Source organism: Hippopotamus amphibius, chromosome 3 (genome assembly GCF_030028045.1).
Source record: "Hippopotamus amphibius kiboko isolate mHipAmp2 chromosome 3, mHipAmp2.hap2, whole genome shotgun sequence".
Taxonomy (NCBI): Eukaryota; Metazoa; Chordata; class Mammalia; order Artiodactyla; family Hippopotamidae; genus Hippopotamus; species Hippopotamus amphibius.
Window position 1 is genome coordinate 151,072,376 of NC_080188.1, and position 18,452 is coordinate 151,090,827.

Genomic DNA, 18,452 nt, shown 5'->3' on the forward strand with positions numbered 1-18,452 from the left:
ACAATAAATACTGGAGAGGATGTGGAGAAAGGGGAACCCTCCTATATTGTTGGTGGGAATGTAAATTGGTACAGCCACTGTGGAGAACAGTACAGAGGTTCCTTAAAAAATTAAAATTGAACTACCATATGACCCAGCAATCCCACTCCTGGGCATTTATCTGGAGAAAACCATACTTCAAAAAATGCATGCACCCCAATGTTCATTGCAGCACTGTTTACAATAGCCAAGACATGGAAGCAACCTAAATGTCCATTGACATGAATGATAAAGAAGATGTGGTATATATATATAATGGAACATTAGCCATAAAAAAGAATGAAATAATGCCATTTATGGCAACACAGATGGACCTAGAGGTTATCACACTAAGTGAAGAAAGTCAGAGAAGGACAAAGATGATATTAAGTACATGTGTAATCTAAAAAATGATATAAATGAATTTATTTATAAAAGAGAAACAGACTTAGAAAACAAACTTATAGTTACCAAATGGGAAAGGTTGGGGGAGGGATAAAATAGTAGGTTGGAATTAACATATACACACTACTATATATAAAATAATTAACCAAGACCTACTGTATACAACAGGGAAATCTACACAATACTCTGGAATAACCTATATGGGAAAAGAATCTGAAAAAGAACAGATATATGTATATGTGTAACCTAATAATTTGTTGTACACTTGAAACTAACACAACATTATAAATCAACTATACTCCAATATATAATAAAAATTAAAAATAAAGATAAGGGAATTCCCTTGTTGTCCAGTGGTTAGGTCTCTGTGCTTCCACTGCAGGGGGCACGAGTTTGATCCCTGGTTGGGTAACTGAGATCCCACATTCTGTGCTGTACAGCCAAAAAATAAAAATAGGACTTCCCTGGTGGCACAGTGTTTAAGAATCTGCCTGCCAATGCAGAGGACACAAGTTGGAGCCCCAGGTCAGGGAAATCCCACATGCCGGGGAGCATCTAAGCCCATGTGCCACAACTACTGAGCCTGCCCTCTGGAGCCTGTGAGCCACAACTACTGAGCCCACTCACTGCAACTACTGAAGCCCACACACTTAGAGTCCATGCTCTGCAACAAAAGAAGCCACCACAATGAGAAGCCCTCACACCACAATGAAGAGTAGTCCCCTCTCTGCACAACTAGAGAAAAACCCATGTGCAGCAACAAACACCCAATGCAACCATAAATAAATAAATAAATAATAAAATAAATCTTTAAAAAAATAAAAAAATAAAAATAAAAATTACTATATGTTAGATCTTCCTCTTAATGTTTTATCAATTTTAATAACTAGATAAATGGTCACAGTTTAAGTTCAGCTCATATAAACTTCCTACAACTAGTAGAAGAGTTTTAAGTTTGAGTTTTTTAGGCTGTTTGGTTTAAAAGAATGAGCATGAAATTTGGAGTAAAAAGTTGACTTCAGGTTATCACTTAATTTTATGTGATCTTTGGCCAGTCACTTAACCTCCCTTTTGGATCCATTTTTTTCCAGTTCTATGATGGGTATAACATTTTCTTTATGATTTTTGTGAGAATTAAAAGAAATATCATGTAAACTGTAAATTTTTGTGTTAGTTTTCATACTAATATTGAGTTGGCCAAAAGTTCATTTGGATTTTTCCATAAGATTTTACTTTCACTTTTTGGCCAACCCAATACATGGAAAACATTCTCCTTGACTTGGCTGGTGAGCCAGAAACTTACTGAATTCTTGACTCCATCCTGCAGGTACAATAATGTTAGGAAGCAAGGATGGCTACACAGCCCTCAGATGTCATGTCATACTGCCTGGCTTTTAAAATTAGTCAGTGAAGGGCTTCCTAGGTGGCGCAGTGTTTAAGAATCTGCCTGCCAATGCAGGGGACACAGGTTCGAGCCCTGCTCCAGGAAGATCCCACATGCCACGGAGCAACTAAGCCCGTGTGCCACAACTATTGAGCCTGCACTTTAGAGCCCGTGAGCCACAAGTATTGAGCCCATGTGCTGCACCTACTGAAGCCCATGTGCCTAGAGCCCGCGCTCTGCAACAAGAGAAGCCACAGCAATGAGGAGCCCGCACACCACAATGAAGAGTAGCCCCCACTCACCGCAACCAAAGAAAGCCCGTGCACAGCAAAAAAAAGACCCAACACAGCCAATTAAATAAATAAATAAATACATAAATAAATTAAAAACAAAAAGCAATGCTTCAAAAAAATAATAAAATTAGTCAGTGAAGTTAAGTCTGAAATTAGCTCTAGGAAAGTTATTTGTTCAGGCTCAGAGGACCTGTTTGATTTCTCTCTCTGTCCAGGAAATTCATGATTTCCATCTCACTAAGCTAAAACACCTGCATCCTGGAATATTTTTTTAATTAATTAATTAATTAATTAATTTTTGGCTGTGTTGGGTCTTTGTTGCTATGTGCGGGCTTTCTCTAGTTGCCACTAGTGGGGACTACTCTTTGTTGAGGTGAGTGGGCTTTTCATTGTGGTGGCTTCTCTTCTTGCAGAGCACAGGCTCTAGGTGCATGGGCTTTAGTAGTTGTGGCACGAGGGCTTCAGTAGTTGTGGCTCTCAGGCTCTAGAGCACAGGCTCAGTAGTTGTAGCACATGGGCTTAGTTGCTCTGTGGTACATGGGATCTTCCCAGAACAGGGCTTGAACCCATGTCCCCTGCATTGGGAGGCAGATTCTTAACCACTGTGCCACCAGAGAAGTCCCCATCCTGGAATATTTGTAAACAGAGTAGGAAATGAGATAATTTTAGGCCCAGAAATAAGAAACAGTCCAAACAGAAATGGGATACACTATGGAATTCTAAGTACTAACTCACTTTTTCATGTTGAACATGGCCTCCCTTCTTCTTTCCTGGAATGCCATCTGAAGACTCCCTTTGTGCTTCTGAACCAATTAGTGGAAGGAATCTTAGACTAGTGGGGCTTGGTACCTAGAAGCCATAAGTAAAGAGTTAGACATACTTATAAGTGATAACTTCTATAATGTGAATTCATGAGTTGGGTGAATAGGAAGCGAGAAGGTCCAACTGCTTTAAAATATACCCACCTTCCCATGAGCTCACTATTAATTCTGATATTTTACCCTTAGCATCATCTGTAGTTTAAGTATTTGATACCTGTAAAGGTATCAACATGTTCTTGGGAAAGAGAAATAACATTTTAAGAAACAATAGGTTAAGATTAAGTTGTAATATTTTGTCTTTGATTTATTATTCCTGGTTAATTAATTAACTCTAATTTAACAGAGGTTATCTGGGTTGAAGACTTGAAGGATGAGTAGCGATTTGGAGGGAAACAAGGGGTGGATGAGTTATGGGCAGAGGGGCAGCACAGGCAAAGTCACAGAAGAGGGAAGTACAGTGATACTTAAGGAATGGTAAGTAATTTAGCATAGCTGGAGTATAGGGTACATGGGAGAATGTGGTGGAAAATGGGGTTATTATACAGTTCAGGCAGAGATCAGATCATGAGAGGTTTGTATGCCAGGCTAAAGGCATTTGGATTTTATCCTGTAGGTGATGAAGAGCCAGCAAAGTTTGAAATAGTTTTCTGTAGTATTGTTCAATGTGGAATGACAGAGACAAGTGATCAAGGCCGTTGACACTCAGAACTGAAGACTTCTCTGGGATGGGATACAACATGTTTATGGAGCCATCATTATGCTTGGTTATGTGATTTTCTCCAACTTTGCTTTTTAGCCCAGGGTCAGGAATGAGATGTCAGATTCCCTATTGTTCTGTAACCACTCTAGTCCTATATACCTCCAACTCACCCTATATATAGGCAGAGAACCAAAAACAATCCCTGCCTCTCTGTTTTCAGTCATGAAACCTTCCAAGGCATGTCTTCGAATCTGCAAAATGAGGAGTGAATGTTTAATGAAAAGGGCACATTACACCAGTGGCAAAATTCCTGGATTCAAATTCTGTGACTCTGTCACTTATCAGCTGCATGATCTTAAGCAAATTCTTTCCCTGTTGATGAGCTATGAGGATCAAATGTATATAGTAAGGTGCCACTCAAATATAAGATTTAGTGCTACTGTGTTATTATTACTGATAATATGTCAAAAAGATTATCAGAAAATAAGTGAATAGATAAATATTACACAATTGATAATGAAAAGAAATGGGCAAAACAAAATTGCTGGTAGAAATCAGAGATTCCTAAGTGAAAGGTATCTTACCTTGAGCATTAACCCTTTGTTATTTTACCAACCAACTGAGAAGATAAAGGTGTGGTAAGAGGAGGGCAAGCCTTCTAATATTGGGTGCATTCAATTGTTTCAAGAGCTTTAAAACCTTTCTAAAGATTTCCCCAAATTTATTTAATATTTCAGTTAAATTACTTAAAAAGTTATCTCTTCCAATTGAAAGAGAATATTAAAAGCAAGTACCAATCTTTATTTTTAGGTTATGCTAGTCAACAAAACTGAGCATTTGTTATGTGCTATACATGTATCTTTGCCCATAAAGAGCTTATGATTTGTTGGTGGAGGTGAGAAGAGTAAGTATACCAGTAATTCTAGTTCATGTAGAATATGGTAAGTGAACATGTTATGAGACACAAAGCAGGGAGAGATTGGGGCCTTTGGGGAAAGTGGAATTAACATTTATTGAGTACCTATGATGTACCTCATATACATTTTCTCATTTAATCCTCACAACAACTCTTTGAAGGATTAGACTATTAGTTATTAGATAAAATAACATCTAAGATTAAACCTAAGTCTGTTACATTCTACAGCCAGCCCCTTTCCTGCCTGTCACCCTGTCCTCTGGGAGAAACTATCTGAGTTCCCCTTGGACAGAAAGCTAGGATTTATAAAAATTGTTTCATTTAAAAAGTTTTAAATATTTGTTAAACATGAAGTTGATGCTGTGAAAGAATAATGACATAATGAACACTGCTCTGTTTTACAAATTGGAACAATACCCTCAACTTTGAGATTTTCAGTGTGCCATTCCCAGTCCTTTTCACCTGCTCTCAAACATAATGACAATCTGAATGTTGTATTCTTAATTCTCTTGCTTTTATTTATACAATTTTGCCTTTAATGCTTTTTTGCTAAAACAATATTTTATTTAGTTTTGCCTCTATTTTTTTCTGAATGAAATCATTTTGTATATATTTTTATGCAAAACTTTTATCATTCAGTAGTATGTTTCAAACATTCATTTGTGTAGGTGAGTGTTATTCTAATTCATATTTTTACTGATTCATAGTATTTCAATTTATAAATATGCCATAATTTAGTTACCAATTATACTGTTGATAAGCATTTAAGCTGCTTTCAGGTTTTGCTGTTATAAACAGTACTGCTCTGAGTTCTCTTGCTCCTGCCTCCTAAGCACATGCTCAAGAATTTCTACTTAGTAGAGTATGCCTATTTTCAAGTTTACTAGATAATGCCTGTCACATGATTTTCCAAAGTGATTCTAGCAATTTACACTGCTTCCACCAGCAGATTAGTGTTCTGATTTTTCCAAACGCACACCGTTTGTCAGGCTTTTTGATATTTGCCAATCTGGTGGGTGTAAAATGCTATGTAATGATATTATTGATGTGTGTTTCCATGATTGCTAGTAAGGCTGAGCATCTTTTCATGTGTTTATTGCTAATTTTTTTTTCTTTCCTGAAGCATCTATTCAAGTATTTAACCAGTTTTTAAATTGGACTATCTTTTCTTCTTACTTTTTCCTATTCTGGATACTAATACTTTGTCCGTTACAAAGTGGGATGGAGTTTGACAGAGAGAGACCACGGATATGGCAAGGGTAGCCCAGGTGGACCACAGGGAAGGACAACTGAGAGACATGTTTAGGAAAACAACAATTAGTCTGATTTATAGAGGGTTGGGCAACTGAGGTTAGAAGCGGGAGGTAAGTTTTAATGGGAGGTAAGTTTGGTTTGTATTGTGGAAAATCTTGGGGAAATCTATTTTAACTAACTAATGCCAGACTTTCGCCTAATGACTCGTGCTATATCCATTTTTTAGAAGTTTTAGAAGTTTAGAAGTGTACATTGCTCTCCTATTTCTGCACTGAAGAAAAGTGTGTCTGTCTGTGATAGGCAGAATGATGGCAACCAAGGATATTCACACCCTATCCCTCCCACCCCCAATCTGTGAATATATCGCCTCACTTGGCAGAAGGGACTCTGCAGCTGTGGCTAAGGTTAGGGACCTGATGCACGAGTTGTTATGGATTATCCAAGTGGACCCAATCTACTTATAGGAATTTTTAAAATCAGAGACCATTTCCCACTGGTCGGAGAGACATGTAACCACAGAAGAATGGGCAGAGAGATGCAACATTTCTGGCTTTTTTTTTTCTTTTTTTTTGGAAATAAAATTTTTATGCCTTATCTGTTTTATACATATTAGCACATATACGTCAACCCCAATCTCCCAATTCATCCCACCACCCCCTAACCCCCACTCTCCCTCAACATTTCTGGCTTTGAAGATGAAGGATGGGGACCACAAACTAAGGAGCATGAGATTCTCCCCTAGAGCCTCCGGAAAGGAACACAGCTCTGGCAATACCAGTGAGACCCAAGTCAGACTTCTGACCTACAGGATTGTGAAATAACTAATTTGTATTGTTTAAGCCACCAAGCTTGTAGTGATATGTAACAGCAGCGATAGAAAACTAATACACCGGACATCTAAATTTAAAAAAATAAGCAAAGTTTTTTTGTTTGTTTGTTTTAAAGGTACCTTGGGAGAAGAAAGAGACTTGAAAAACTTAAAATCACGTTCCACTTCAAAGGCCTTAGGAGGTGTACGTTTGAAGAGCAAAGACATTGAGCTCATTTTTTGCCATCTGCGTATAAAGATACACACACACACACAAATGGTTAAGGACATACATGCCTTTTATTTTCTGCCTACTCAGCAAGTATCCATCATGTCCTTCTTTGTCTGGGCCTCCAAATTCTCTGGCTCCCATGGCACCAGTCCTAATGAGATGACCTTTGCACTTAACTCTTATTCCACTTGGCTTCCCAGATTTCCCTCCAAAGAAACCACAGAGATTCTACTAAACCTGAACATTCCATGTAGTTAAATTCATTAATAGCCATTGGGGGAGAAAAAACTGTGTAGTAAGGATGAGGAAATCTCTGGTATAAAACAAATGTTTGATTTTTTTGTGACTCAGATCAGCTTTCACTATAGTTAAAACTTACTTATGGTATATATTAAAAGTCATAACTAAGTATTAAAAACATTTTTTAAAGATAATAAATAGTATGTTCTAAAATGGAGTACTTCTACAGAATAAGGCCTGATTTGCTACAGACAAGACATAATTATTTACTTATAACAAAATGTGAACATGACTCTATTTTAAGCTATCCCAAATATATCATACTGTTTCATACTTCTGTATCTATCATTATATCTCTTGCCTCTGGTTGTAATGTTCTCTATTAGTCATTCTTTATTTGTTCCATAATATCTTTTGAGTGCCTAATTTGTCTTTGGCACTGAGCTAAGAACTGGATATATAAAGATGTATAAAACATGGTCCTTGTCCTCAAGGAACTCAGAGAATAGTGATGTAGATGCATATTAACAAATTAGAATATAATGTTTTAAGTACTAAGATACATGGATGCTCAAGTCTCAGCAATTACCTGAGGAGATTGATCAGCTTTGCTTGGTGAACTTTATCATATCCTGATGAGTCTTGGCTCTGCTACACCACCTTTTATGTTTTAGCCAGACTTCTTCCCCAGTGCTCCTTACTGCTCAGCCAAGGGAAGACTTGAACACTTCAATGTGATTTTGGCAGTCATTTGGAACTCCTGTTAACTGTTCCCAAACTGTTCCTGTTTTGAACCACATTCTGTGTGGCTTATGATTCTTAGCTTCAATTCCTATTTACAGCCATTCTACCAACTTTTGGACTAGATGATGGCATTGTGTCTCCCCAGCTTTGACTCACTCAGGATTTCCCTAAAAGACTTTGTCTTAGTCCACTCTGATTCTTCCCACTTTGGACTCATCTTGTCAGCTATTCCAGTTCTGGTCTGCTGGATATTACCAGTCTAGGCAGTCCGGTCCTGTGAGGGCTAGACATTTAGACATCTGCCATCTAGGGCTGAGTTTTGCTGATGTTAAAAGCTCAGAAGACCACCAGTCTCTTCCATTATAACAAATATTCAGCCATGGTCAAAACTGGGACTGAGCTTTGCAAAAACATAAAACAGTATTTTACCAATATTTTATTCTTTTCTGGGGGACTATCCTCCGTCTCTTACAGCTTTAAGCATGTTCAAATCTTCCCCACAAACAAACTCAGGAAACTTGTCTTCAACCTTACAGCTATTTGACTTCCTTGCAAAGTAACCTATACTGTCATCACCTGACATCTCTTATTTATTTCTCAGCTATGATGATGTGATTTTTACCCATCACTTTTTGAAATTTCACTCTCTGGAATCATCAGTGACCTTTCAGCTGACAGACATGCCAAATCCAGTGTTTACTTTTCTATTGTCCTATGTGATTTCACTGTCGCATTCTACGAATATATCCTCTCTACCGCTTTTCTTACTCTCTCCTCCTTTGATTTTCATCACATCACTTGTTTATAACTTCCCTTTCAACATGTTGGCTATTCCTTCTTAATGTTTTTCACTGGTTTCTTTTCTTTGGCCTGCTCTTTTACAGGCTATTTTTTGATTTCTTCCTCAGTTTTCTATCTTTTCTCACTCTATACACAGGACCTAAGTGACTTATCCACATTGAAAATACTACTATGCTGATGACACCAAAGTCTTTACCTATAGGTCTTTTGGGAGCTCCAGACAGATTAAATATATCCACTTGGAAGTCCCGCAAACATCTCAGACTTAAACCTGTCCAAAACCAAACTCAACATCTTTTTCTTCAGACCTGCTTTTCCCCTTATGTATTCTGTCACAGTGATTTCTATAAAGTTAAAAATCCTTGTGTTGACCCATAAAAGTCTTATTGTGCTTTGGCCCCAACAGATTTTTCTTGCTTTATTTCCTAGCATATCCTCCCTACTTGCTCCCTGGACTCCAAGCCTTGAAAGACTACAACATAATCTTTCACTATTTAGTGCCTTTGCTTAGGCAATTGCCTCTTTGGTCTTTCTTCAATTAAATCCTATCTGCCCCTCTGTGATTATTTTAAGAACTGATGTTCCTAGAGGTATTACTATACCAAATTATAGCTTTTGCTTACTTACTTCTCCCTTCCACTTAATTGCAAAATTATTGAAAAGTTCTGGGCTTTTCACCTTTGAATTCTCCATGTTCAGCAGTGTCACAGTATCATATAGTTTAATTTCATCTGCTCATCTAAAGAAAACCAAATGTTCTTACTTTTGCCGGTCAAATACCAGAGGATATTCATATTTTTGTTTCTTCTCTGTGAACTTGCTTTCTTCTTTTATTTCTATGGGATATTCATTAACATCACACGGCAAAATAAAATAACTTGTCTGTGATATCTCAAAGATTCTTCGCTGTCCAAAATAACCGCAGTAATGACCATTGAGGGCATGCCAGAGCCTGGGGAAAGGCAAAGGTAGGGAGAAGAAAGTAACTGGAACTCAGTGAAAGTTATTCCATTTATTACTTCATTTATGTAGATTTTCACTGGCCCAACAGGGATTTTAAACTCGAGTCCAGGACTCTTCCTATTAAATATATGGCACTAATCATAACATAAACATTTTTATCAGTTAGAATTATAATCTACAACAATTTTGTGTATGTCAATTTAAATCTATAGTTAATGATAACCGTTCCAGAAGACAGGAAATAGATTTTTCCCAAAATAAAACGCTCTCATGTTGACTTGTCAGTTGAATTAGGCTGTAGAATGAGCCATATCTCAGCTGTCTACTTTCTGTATCAGCATCAGTAGAACTTATGGGAGGAGATAGCTACTAATGGTTTTACTCTTACCAAAATCATCTCAACCTCCATCCACATTTCCTGCTATTGTGGAAATACCATACGATCTTTTACAACTGAGTTCTGCAATAAAGTGGCAAAAGAAGTGTTTCTTTATCCAAATGTATTATTTCACCCCAAGACGTCCTTCTAAAATTTTTTTATATCCTTCTATGGTTTAAAGTCATACAGAACGTCATTAGCAGGAGTATGTGCTAATATGTAAATAAAACACAAATAAAATAACGTTTGGCAGATCTTCCATTTCTGGCTTGATTTCAGGCTTAAAGTAGCAAATTACAGAAACAATCATAACATACCTGCCTCAATGACCCAGGAGGAGAGTAATCTAAATGAATTAAGAGTAGATTCCACAAAGTACAAGTGGTATCCCAGATCAAAGAGGTGGGCACTGAGGAGTAGGTAGAGCAGAGGTATCCAGTCAGGAACCCTCACACCTGACAGTATCCTGAGAGTGTACCATTCCTTTCATATTTAGTTCCCCAGTGCTACATAGATGTTCTCATGGGCTTCCCAGAGGCTTGACCAGAGGGAAATGGGCTAGCCCTTTCAACACAGAAGTTAGAGGGGTGAGGGACTAACTTCAGGACAACTCTAAATTCATTCTGCTGGAGGCAATGATTGCTGTAACTTTTGGACTCCTTGTTTTGCGGTGTTTCCTACTCCATGTGAAACTCTCCGGAATGACTGATCCTGTCTCTCAGCCTGGATTTCTGCACCTCAGGTATGGATCCTTAGCCCTTTCTAACCTCTGTCCCAGAGCTAAGTCTTTATTATGCTTTTTCCTGTTACAAAATCAATCTTTTTGACAAACAAGATTTAGAGTGTTAAAATTTCCTACTCCTTTAGAAAGTGGCAGCTAGTATTAGCAGGACTTATTTATGAAGAGAACTATATTCTGAGATAGCTATTAATAGAGCTAGGTTTTTGAACTGAGTATTTAGGGATAGCTTCACTTGAAGGAATCGTAACAGTAATTTCTCCATGCCAAGGCTAACTGGTTTTAGCAGGAAATGCTTATAACAACAGAACTGTGCACACATGTACCACATGAGGAGTGTGTGTGTGTGTGTGTGTGTGTGTGTGTGTGTGTGTGTGTGTGTGTGTGTGTGTGGTGTGTGTATGCATTACAATGCCCAGTTAACACTTCTGATGACAGGTAGCTGAAAATAAGCTGGAGCAGAGACTCAAGGGACAGAGTTGTGAAAAACATCTACAATAACTAAATGTAATTTTCATGTCAATTCGTTTTTCCTTTGAATAAAACAACAGATCCCCTCTTTGACAGAGGAAGCAGCTCTGTTTGCCCTCAAATAAGACCTTACCCCAAATTCACCGTGAACTCAACACTTACAAAAGTATTTCATCTTTGCATATTCCAAATATTTTCCTTTTTTAGTGCCTCCTCTCTCAATGAATGGCACCAACACTCACCTACTTTTTTAATGCCGGGAGTCATTCTTGACATCTCTTACCTTCTCTTTCTGTTACAGTTCATATATTCTGGATTTTACCTCCTACATAGTTCTCAAATTCAAAATATTTATTCCCAGCACTGTTACCACTCCCCTAGTTCATGCCACTATATTCACCACAGACATCTAACCAGTCTCTTTGTTCCCACTTTTACTGCTCCAAAATCCATTCCCCACACATTCTTATTTTTTAAATGTAACTCAAATTATGTTAATCACCCACTTAAAATTCTTTGGTGGCTGTTTATTTTAAGGTGCAGATCCAAACCCAGAACAATGTCTGCTACATGCTACCTGGACTTCTCCCTGCCTAAATCACCAGCCTCAAGCTCATACAGCTAGCTATGGTTCTTTGAATTTCAGACCAGGGTCATTCATGCAACATAAAATATTTCTTCCTTTTCGTCTTCATTATGTTTAAACTCTCTAAAACACTTCGAAGCCTCTTTACCTCTCTTGTTCTTACCTAAGTTTATGCCCTTAAAAGGACAATTCATTATCATGATTTTTTTAATGTAATTGTTTTTCTTTTAATTTTTATTTTATATTGGTGCATAGTTGAGTAACAATGTTGTGTTGGTTTCAGGTGTACAACAGAGTGACAGTTATACATAGACATGCATCTATTCTTTTTCAAATTCTTTTCCCATTTAGGTTATTATGGAGTATTGGGCAGAGTTCCCTGCGCTATATACTAGGTCTTTGTTGGTTATCTACTATGAATATAGCAGTGTGTACATGTCAGTCCCAAATTCCCAATCTATCCCCTCCCCTCCGCCCTGGTAACCAGAAGTTCATTCTCTAAGTCTGTGAGTCTGTTTCTGTTTTTTAAAATAAGTTCATTTGTATTATTTTTTTTAAAGATTCTGCATATAAGCAATATCATGATATTTGTCTTTCTGTGTCTGACTTCACTTAGTATGATAATCTCCCGGTCCATCCATGTTGCTGCAGAAGGCTTTCTTTCTTTCTTTTTAGTGGCTGAGTAATATTCCATTGTGTATACATACCACATCTTCTTTATCCATTCATCTGTCAATGGACATTTAGGTTTTTTCCATGTCTTGGCTATTGTAAACAGTGCTGCAATGAACATTGGGGTGCATATTTTCTTTTAGACCATGTTTTTCTTGGGATATATGCCAAGGAGTGGGATTGCTGCGTCATGTGATAGCTCTATTTTTAGTTTCTTAAGGAACCTCCTTAATGTTCTCCATAGTGGCTGTACCAATTTACATGCCCACCAACAGTGTAGGAGGGTTCCCTTTTCTCCATACCCTCTCCAGCATATGTTATTTGTAGACATTTTGAAGATGGCCATTCTGACTGGTGTGAGGTGATATCTCATTGGAGTTTTGATTTGCATTTCTCCAATAATTAGCGATATTGAGCATCTTTTCATGTGCCTCTTGACCATCTGTATGTCTTCTGCAGAGAAATGTCTATTTAGATCTTCTGCCCATTTTTTGATTGGTTTGTTTATTTTTTGATATTTTGTCACATGAGTTCTTTGTAAATTTTGGAGATTAATCCCTTGTCAGTTGCATTGTTTGCAAATATTTTCTCCCATTCTGTGGGTTATCTTTTCATTTTGCTTATGGCTTCCTTTGGTGTGCAAAAGCTTTTGAGTTTAAGTCCCATCTATTTATTTTTGTTTTTATTCCCATTACTCTAGGAGACAGATTGAAAAAGATTTTGCTCTGATTTATGTCAAAGAGTGTTCAGCCTATATTTTCCTCTAAGAGTTTTATAGTAACTGGTTTACATTTAGGTCTTTAATCCATTTTTAGTTTATTTTTTTGTAAGGTGTTAAAGAATGTTCTAGTTTCATTTTTTCACATGGAGCTGTCCAGTTTTCCCAGAATCATTTATTGAAGAGACTGTCTTTTCTCCTTTGTATATTCTTGCCTTCTTTGTCATAGATTATTAGACCACAGGTGCATGGGTTTATTTCTATGCTTTCTATTCTGTTCCATTGATCTATATTTCTGCTGTTGTGCCAGTACCATACTGTTTTCATGGCTGTAGCTTTGTAATATACTCTAAAGACAGGGAGCCTGATTCCTCCAGCTCTATTTTTCTTTCTCAATGTTGCTTTGGCTGTTCAGGGTCTTTTGTGTCTCCATACAAATTATAACATTTTTTGTCTCTAGTTCTGTGAAAAATGCCATTAGTAATTTCATAGGGATTGCATTGAATCTGTAGATTGCCTTGGGTAGTACAGTCACTTTGATAATATTGAGACTTCCAATCCAAGAACATGGTATATCTTTCCATCCTTTTGTGTCATCTACAATTTCTTTCATCAGTGTCTTATAGTTTTCACAGTACAGATCTTTTGCAGGTTTATTTTTAGGTATTTTACTCTTTTGGAAGCAATACTAAATGGTATTTTTTCTTTAATTTCTCTTTCTGATCTTTTGTTGTTAGTAGAAATGAAACAGATTTCTGTTATTTTTTTGTATCCTGCAACTTTATCAAATTCATTAATGTGCTCTAGTAGTTTCCTAGTAGCTTTTTTTTCTTTTCTTTTTTTTTAGGATTTTCTATGCATAATATCATGTCATCTGCAAACAGTGCCAGTTTTATTTCTTTTCCAATTTGGATTCTCTTTATTTCTTTTTCTTCTCTGATTGCCATGGCTAGGACTTCCAAAACTATGTTGAATAAAAGTGGTAAGAGTGGACATCCTTGTCTTGTTCCTCATCTTAGAGGAAATGCTTTCACCTTTTCACTGTTGAGTACAATGTTAACTATAGGTTTGTCATATATGGCCTTTATTATGTTGATGTAGGTTCCTTCTATGACCACTTTCTGGAGAGCTTTTATCATAAATGGTATTGAATTTTGTCAAAAGCTTTTTCTGGATCTATTGAGATGATCATATGGTTTTTATTTGCAAATTGTTGATGTGGTGTATCACACTGTTTAATCTGTGGATATTGAAAAATCCTTGCAGCCCTGGGATAAAGGGTGTATGATTCTTTTAATGTATTGTTGGATTCAGTTTGCTATTATTTTGTTAAGTATTTTTCATCTATGTTCATCAGTGATATTGGCCTGTAATTTTCTTTTCTTGTGGTAACTTTGGTTTTGGTATCAGGGTTATGGTGGACTCATAGAGTGAGTTTGGGACTGTTCCTTTCCCTGTGATTTTTTTGGAATAGTTTCAGAAGGATAGGTGTTAACTCTTCTCTAAACATTTGATAGAATTCACCTGTAAAGCCATCTTCTCCTGGAGTTTTCTTTGTTGGGAGTTTTTAAATCACAGTTGCAACTTCAGTATTTGTGATTGGTCTGTTCATGTTTTCTATTTCTTCCTGGTACAGTCTTGGGAGATTGTACCTCTCTAAGAATTTGTCCATTTCTTCTAGATTGTCCATTTTATTGGCATATAGTTGCTGGTAGCATTCTCTTATGATCCATTGTATTTCTTTTTTAAAAAAATTATTTTATTTGGCTGTGTTGAGTATTAGTTGTGGCACACAGAGTCTGCACTGCAGCCTGCAGGATCTTTAGTTTGCAGCGCAGGTGTTTCTCTAATTGTGGCACATGGGCTTCTCTCTAGTTGTGCTGCACAGGCTCCAGAGTGAATGGGCTAAGTAGTTGTGGCACATGGGCTCTCTAGTTGTGGTGCACGGGCTCTAGAGTGCATGGGCTCAGTAGTTGCAGCACACAGGCTTAGTTGCCCTGTGGCATGTGGGATCTTAATTCCCTGGTCAGGGATCAAACCTGCATCCCCTGCATTGGAAGGCAGATTCTTAACCACTGGACCATGGAGGAAGTTCCAATCCTTTGTATTTCTGTGGTGTTCTTTGTAACTTCTCCTTTTTCATTTCTAATTTTATTGATTTGAACCCTCTCCCTCTTTTTCTTTATGAGTCTGGCTAAAGCCTTATCAATTTTGTTGATCTTTTCAAAGAATGAACTTTTAGTTTCATTGATCTTTTCTATTGTTTTCTTCATCTCTAATTTCATGTATTTCTACTCTGATCTTTATGATTTCTATCCATTTACTAACTTTGGGTTTTGCTTGTTCTTCTTTTTCCAGCTGCTTTAGGTGTAAGTTTAGGTTGTTTATTTAAGATTTTTCTTATTTCCTGAGGTATGATTTTATTGCTATGAACTTCCCTCCTAGAACTGCTTTCGCTGTGTCACATAGGTTTTGGATCATCATGCTTTCATTCTCATTTGTCTCTAGGCATATTTTGGTTTCCTCTTTCATTTCTTCAGTGATCCATTATTTGTTTAGAAGCATATGGTTTAGCCACCACATGTTTGTGTGTTTTACAGTTTTTTTTCCTTGTAGTTGATTTCTAATCTCATAGCATTGTGGTTGGAAAAGATGCCTGATGTGATTTCAATTTCCTTAAATTTATCGAGTCTTGCTTTATGGCCCAGCGTGTGATCTATCCAGGAAAATGTTCCATATGCACTTGAAAAGAATGCTCTATAAATGGAATGCTCTATAATTATTAATTAAGTCCATCTGCTCTAATGTGTCACTTAAGGCCTGTGTTGCCTTAGGGATTGTCTGTCTGAATGATCTATCCATTGATGAAATTGGGTGTTAAATCCCACACTATTATTGTGTTAATGTTGATTTCTCCTTTTACAGTTGTAGCATTTGCCTTATATATTGAGGTGCTCCTATGTTGGGCACATATATATTTATAATTGTTATGTATTCTTCTTGGATTGATCCCTTGATCATTATGTAGTGTCCTTCTTTGTCTCTTTCAGCAGTCTTTATTTTTAAGTCTACTTTTTCTGATATGAGTATTGCTACTCCAGCTTTATTTGATTTCCATTTGCATGGAAAACATTTTTCCATCCCTTCACTTTCAGTCTGTATGTGTCCCTAGATCTGAAGTGGGTCTTTCGCAGACAGCATATATGTGTGTCTTGTTATTGTGTACATTCGGCCAGTTTATGTCTTTTGGTTGGAGCACTTAATCCATTTACATTTGAGGTAATTATTGATATGCATGTTCTTACTGCCATTTTGTTAGTTGTTTTGAATGTGTTTTTGTAGGTCTTTTTTACTCCTCTTTTGTTCTCTTCTCTTGTGATTTGATAACTAACTTTATTGTTGTGCTTAGATACCTTTTTCTTTTTGTGTGTGTGTCTATGGTCAATTTTTGGTGTGCAGTTACCATGAGGTTTTGATATAGCAGTCTACATATAAACAAGATTGTTTTAAGTCACTGATCTCTTAAGTTTCAAATGCATTTCCAATATTCTGCATTTGTATTCTCCTCTCATCATGATTGCTGGTTTTGCTATCATAATTGTGTGTGGATGATTTCTTACCTTTACTGCATATTTTCCTTTACTGGTGAGTTTTCCATTTGTAATTTTCTTGTTTCTAGTTGTGGCCTTTCCTTTTCTGCCTAGAGAAGTTCCTTTAGCATTTGTTGTAAAGCTGGTTTGGTGGTGCTGATTCTCTTAGCTTTTGCTTGTCTGTAAAGCTTGATTTCTCCGTTGACTCTGAATGAGATCCTTGCTGGTTCGAGTTTTCTTGGTTGTAGGTTTTTCCCACTCATCCATTTGAATATATCATTCTACTCCCTTCTGTTATGTAGAGTTTCTGCTGAGAAATATCTGATAACCTTATGGTAGTTCCCTTGTACATTATTTGTTTTTTTTCCCCCTCATTGCTTTTAATATTTTCTATTTACCTTTAATTTTTGTCAATTTGATTAATATATGTCTTGGAATTTCCCTCCCTCGGTTTAGCCTACCTGGGACTCTGCACTTCCTAGAGTTGGGTGACTCTTTTCTTTCCCATGTTAGGGAAGTTTTCACCTATTTTCTCTTCAAATGGTTTCTCGGACCCTTTCTATCTCTCTCTTCTCCTTCTTGGACTCCTCTAATGCAAATGTTGGTGCATTTAGTGTTTTACCAGAGGTCTCTTAAACTGTCCTAATTTCTTTTCATTCTTTTTTCTTTTTTCTGTTCTGTGGCAGTGATTTCCACCTTTCTGTCTTCCAGGTCACTTATTCATTCTTGTGCCTTAAATATTACACTATCAATTCCTTCTAGTGTATTTTCCATTTCAGTTATTGCATTGTTCCTCTCTGTTTATTGTTTAGTTCTTCTAGGTCTTTGTTAAGTATTTCACCTTCTTCTAGTTCTATGGCTCCATTCTTTTTCTGAGATCATGAATCATCTTTACTATCATTACTCTGAATTCTTTTTCCAGTAGATTGCCTGTCTCTACTTCAGTTAGTTGTTCTTTTGTGGTTGTAACTTATTCCTTCTTCTGGGACACATTCCTCTGTCATCTCATTTTGTCTAAGTTTCTGTGATTGAGGTTTCTGTTCTGCAGGCTGCAGGGTTGTCTTTCTTCTTGCTCCTGCTCTCTGCCTTCTTGTGGATGAGGCTTTCTAAGAGGTATGTGCCGGCTTCCTGGTGAGAGGGACTGGGATGCCCACTTATGGGTGGAAATGGGTCTTGTCCCTCTGGTGGGCAGGGCCATGTCAAGGAGTGTGTTTATCAGGCCTCAGTTTATTCAGGAAGACTTTAAGCAGCCTGTCGGCTGATAGCTCTGGCTCTGTTCCCATCCTGTTAGTTGTTTGGCCTGAGGCATCTCAGCAGTGGAGCCACAGCTACCCTCCACCTCCACAGGAGGCCCTCCAATACTAGCACATAAGTCTGGCCCAGTCTCTTCTGATGTCACTGCTTTTCTCCTGGGTATTGGTTCACAAGAGACTCTGTGTGTGCCCTCCAAGAGTGGACTTTCTGTTTCCCCTGGTCCGGTGGAATTCCTGTGATCAAACTCCACTAGCCTTCAAAGTCAGATTCTCTGGGAGCTCCTTCTCCTGTTGGCAGACCCCCAGCTGGGGAGCTTGACATGGGGCTCAGAACTTTCACTTCTGTGGGAGAAGTTCTGTGGTATATTGTTTTGAAGTTTGTGGCTTGCCTACTCGAAGTGTATGGGATTTGATTTTATCATGATTACACCCCTCCTACCATCTCATTGTGGCTTCTTCTTTGTT

The 18,452-nt window shown here is 37.4% G+C and overlaps 1 protein-coding gene and 1 long non-coding RNA gene across 5 annotated transcripts in view; one reads left to right on the forward strand and one right to left on the reverse strand.

Annotated features, from left to right (window-relative positions):
- The window catches only part of LOC130849382 (uncharacterized), an 81,227-nt gene that overhangs the window by 45,083 nt on the left and 17,692 nt on the right, over nucleotides 1-18,452 (forward strand). For 2 of the 3 annotated variants that reach the window (XR_009052731.1, XR_009052730.1), the window contains exon 4: nucleotides 6,737-10,212. The exons of the other annotated variant lie outside the window; for it this stretch is intronic. This is a non-coding gene — a long non-coding RNA (uncharacterized LOC130849382). Of the gene's footprint in view, nucleotides 1-6,736; nucleotides 10,213-18,452 lie in introns of those variants that run through there. 3 annotated transcript variants of the gene reach the window in all.
- Nucleotides 1-18,452, reverse strand: part of WDR64 (WD repeat domain 64) — a 153,518-nt gene that overhangs the window by 5,706 nt on the left and 129,360 nt on the right. For both annotated transcript variants that reach the window (XM_057728227.1, XM_057728228.1), the window contains 4 exons: nucleotides 9,380-9,568; nucleotides 6,741-6,846; nucleotides 3,792-3,872; nucleotides 2,836-2,949 (listed from right to left, as the gene is read on the reverse strand). In XM_057728227.1, the coding sequence (XP_057584210.1) occupies nucleotides 2,836-2,949; nucleotides 3,792-3,872; nucleotides 6,741-6,846; nucleotides 9,380-9,568 (490 nt within the window). The remainder of the gene's footprint in view (nucleotides 1-2,835; nucleotides 2,950-3,791; nucleotides 3,873-6,740; nucleotides 6,847-9,379; nucleotides 9,569-18,452) is intronic.